The sequence below is a fragment of the Mustela erminea genome, chromosome 3 (assembly GCF_009829155.1).
Source record: "Mustela erminea isolate mMusErm1 chromosome 3, mMusErm1.Pri, whole genome shotgun sequence".
NCBI lineage: Eukaryota > Metazoa > Chordata > Mammalia > Carnivora > Mustelidae > Mustela > Mustela erminea.
Window position 1 is genome coordinate 82,206 of NC_045616.1, and position 3,219 is coordinate 85,424.

Here is a 3,219-nt window from a genome sequence, read left to right on the forward strand (position 1 = left end):
TACTGCTGGCCTCATCAAATGAATTCGGAAGTTTCACTTACATTTATATTTTTTTTGGAATAGTTTGAGAAGAATAGGTGTTAACTTCTTTAAATATTTAGTAGAATTCCCCTGTGAGGCCCTCTGGCCCTGGATTTTGTTTGTTGAGAGATTTTAGTTTATTACTGATTTAATATTTTTGCTGGTATTTGCCCAGTCACTTTCTCTGTTTCTTTCATTTTCCGTTGTGTTAGTGTATATGTTTCTAGGAATTTATCCATTTTTTTTCCAGATTGTCTGATGTTTTGGCATATAATTTTTCAAAATATTCTCCTGAAATTGTTTGTTCGTTGTTACTTCTCTCCAATTTTGTTTGTTTGTTTGTTTCTTTGTTTTGTGGGGGGTCTTTTTTCTTTTCATTTTGGAAATTCTGGCTAAGGGTTTATCAATTTATTTTTCTGCCGAAGCTTGTCTTAATATCACTTTAAGCCCACTATAGTTAAGGAATGTCTTACTGACTTTCTTCTCCTTTCTTCCCCTCAATAAACAGACTCTTAACTACAGAGAATAAACTTATGGTTACCATAGGGGAGGTGGATGGGGGAATGGGTTAAATTGGGATAGGAATTCAGGAGGGCACTTATAATAAGCACAGTTTATTGTATATAAGTGTTGAGTCACTAAATTCTACACATGCAACTAATATTACATTGTATATTAAGTAACTGGAATTTAAATAAAGACTTGAAAAATATTACTATAAGCATATGTATCTCTCTACAGTAAAGTTACATTTTTTATATCTTTGTCTTACACTAGATTTCAAGGACACAATTGATGTCAGAAAATGCCATATTAATAGGCTTGAGTTAGAAGAGGGGAAGCAGATGGACAACAAAGTACTTTTTTTCCTTCTTTTTCCTTGTGAGATGAAATCAACAGAACTTAAAATTAAACACTAAACATGGACAATTTAGTGGCATTTAATACATTCACAATGCTATACAGATATTACCTACCTTTGTCTATTTTCTTTTATTTCAGAATGCATTATACATTTTTTTCATGTGACATTTCATATTGATTTTCCTAAGAGTTACCATGCCAATGGTTTATCTGGGAGAGCAAAACTTATCTCTCATGTCCCTACATGCTTGTCATAGGAAAATGAATGCCCATTAGTATGACAGATATAAAAAGCATGCATCTTTCCAATCCTGAGAAGAACCATTCTGGTTTTGCTATCCACTTGGTCTGGACAAGGAGGATGCTTCTTAGTATCACTTTAATGAATACAATGAGTTTTTTTAATGATAATTTGTACTCTACAGATCCAGTGTTATTACCAGACTATGCAATGGATTGTTTGTATGATTATGTCAGTGAGTGAATAAATCATGATGTCTGTGATATTAACTCTTTATATTGATAAATTGTATGTGTCCATTATCAATTTCCTTAGTGCCATTTTCATATCTTTATTTCTCAGAATGTAAATGAGGGCGTTCATGGTGGGTGGCACCACAGTATAGAATACAGAAACTAGCAAGTTTAAAAGTGATGGATATTTGGGCAAGGAATGTAAATAGGCAAAAAATCCAGAAGAGAGAAACAGAGTCACAACAAGGAGGTGAGGCAGACATGTGGATATGGCTTTGTGCCTTTCTTCTCTGGAAGGCATTCTCAGCACAATGGAAAATATAAAAATGTAAGAAATATCAATAAACACAAAACAGCCAAAATCTAACACTAGACTGAGCCCAATGACTACTAATTCCCCAATATTATATGAACAGGCAAGAGAGAGCAGTTGTGGGGCATCACAGAAGAACTGATGAATTTCAGGAAGCCCACACATGGGTATGGAAAAGGTAGAGGCTGTATGAATAATTGCATTGAAACCTCCACTGATCCATGAAGTGGTGGCCATCTGCATATAGGCTCTGTGGCCCATGACGATGTCATATCTGAGAGGATGGCAGACAGCAATATAGCGATCATAGGACATGACTGTGAGTAGTGATACTTCTGTACTGGCTAAGAGAAAGAATAAAAACACCTGGGAAACACATCCAAGTAATGAAATTGTGTTGTGATTCATTAGAGAGTTCATAATGGATTTGGGGACAGTGATGGAAATTAGACAGAGATCTACAAAGGACAAGTTATTTAAGAAGAAGTACATAGGGGTGTGGAGCTGATGATCCTTGATGGTAAGGGTGATGATGAGAAGATTCCCCAGTAGAGCTACCAGATAAATTAGCAAAAATAGCACTGCATGTAAGACCTGAATTTCTCTAACATCAGAGAAGCCCATGAGGAAAAATATGCTCCCAGAAGTGAAGTTGTCCATTTCTCTGTATGTTTAATCAATTACTCTAAAAAATAAATCAGAGGGGAAGACAAACCATGAGAAAATGTGGACTCCAAGAAAACAAAACAAAACAACAACAACAACAACAAAACGGAAGGTTTTGGAAGGGATGGGGTGAGGGTATGGGTGAGGCTGGTGGTGGGTATTAAGGAGGGCATGAATTGCATGGAGCACTGGGTGTGGTGTATAAATAATGAATCTTGGAACACAAAGAATTAAATTAAATTAAACAAAATAAAGTAGGCAACTTAAAACTCAGATGAGGATAATTTACTATTGTATTTTCTTAATTTCCCTTTATCTTACTGTCATATGCATCTATCAAAATATTTAAGATCACATGAGATTGCCAACAGAAAGTCTCCATTGACATCAGGGAACCACAGTTGATCACACAACAGTGTGACTGAATGGAGTGTCAGTCCATTCCAAATCATCTACTTCATCCACCTATCCAGATCAAGAACTACACTCTGCATCTCAATAAGATGGAATTTTTCATAAAGTATATTGTGATAGGTAATGAGGAAAGCCATAGAATGTGAACAATCAATCCCAAATATAAATTTAATTGTACTCATTTACTAGTTTTTTTATTCTTAATTGTCTGAGTATTAGTTTATTCAATGTACAGAATGAACTTTCTTATCTTATTGAACTGAATGATGTGTATAAAAATACCCAGCAAGGCGCCTGGGTAGCTCAGTCAGTTAAGTGTCTGACATGTGATTTCAGCTCAGTTCTTGGTCTCAGAGTCATTGTTTCAAGCCCTGCATTGGACTCCACAAAAACAAAATCAAACAAAAGCCAACAAACAAATGAAGAAACACCGAGCCTAATTCATTAACAAGGTCTTTAACAAACAC

At 35.3% G+C, this 3,219-nt stretch overlaps 1 protein-coding gene across 1 annotated transcript; it reads right to left on the reverse strand.

The window, feature by feature from the left end:
* Nucleotides 1–1,399: 1,399 nt before the first annotated feature.
* On the reverse strand, nt 1,400–2,332 carry LOC116585720 (olfactory receptor 14A16-like). Its single transcript, XM_032334992.1, has one exon. It carries the CDS (start codon nt 2,330–2,332, stop codon nt 1,400–1,402), a length of 933 nt encoding a protein of 310 aa, XP_032190883.1.
* Nucleotides 2,333–3,219: the final 887 nt, after the last annotated feature.

What these genes read in the sequence shown, in the direction of transcription:
- LOC116585720 (XM_032334992.1), bottom strand. Translation starts at nt 2,332, where the DNA reads ATGGACAACTTCACTTCTGGGAGCATATTTTTCCTCATGGGCTTCTCT.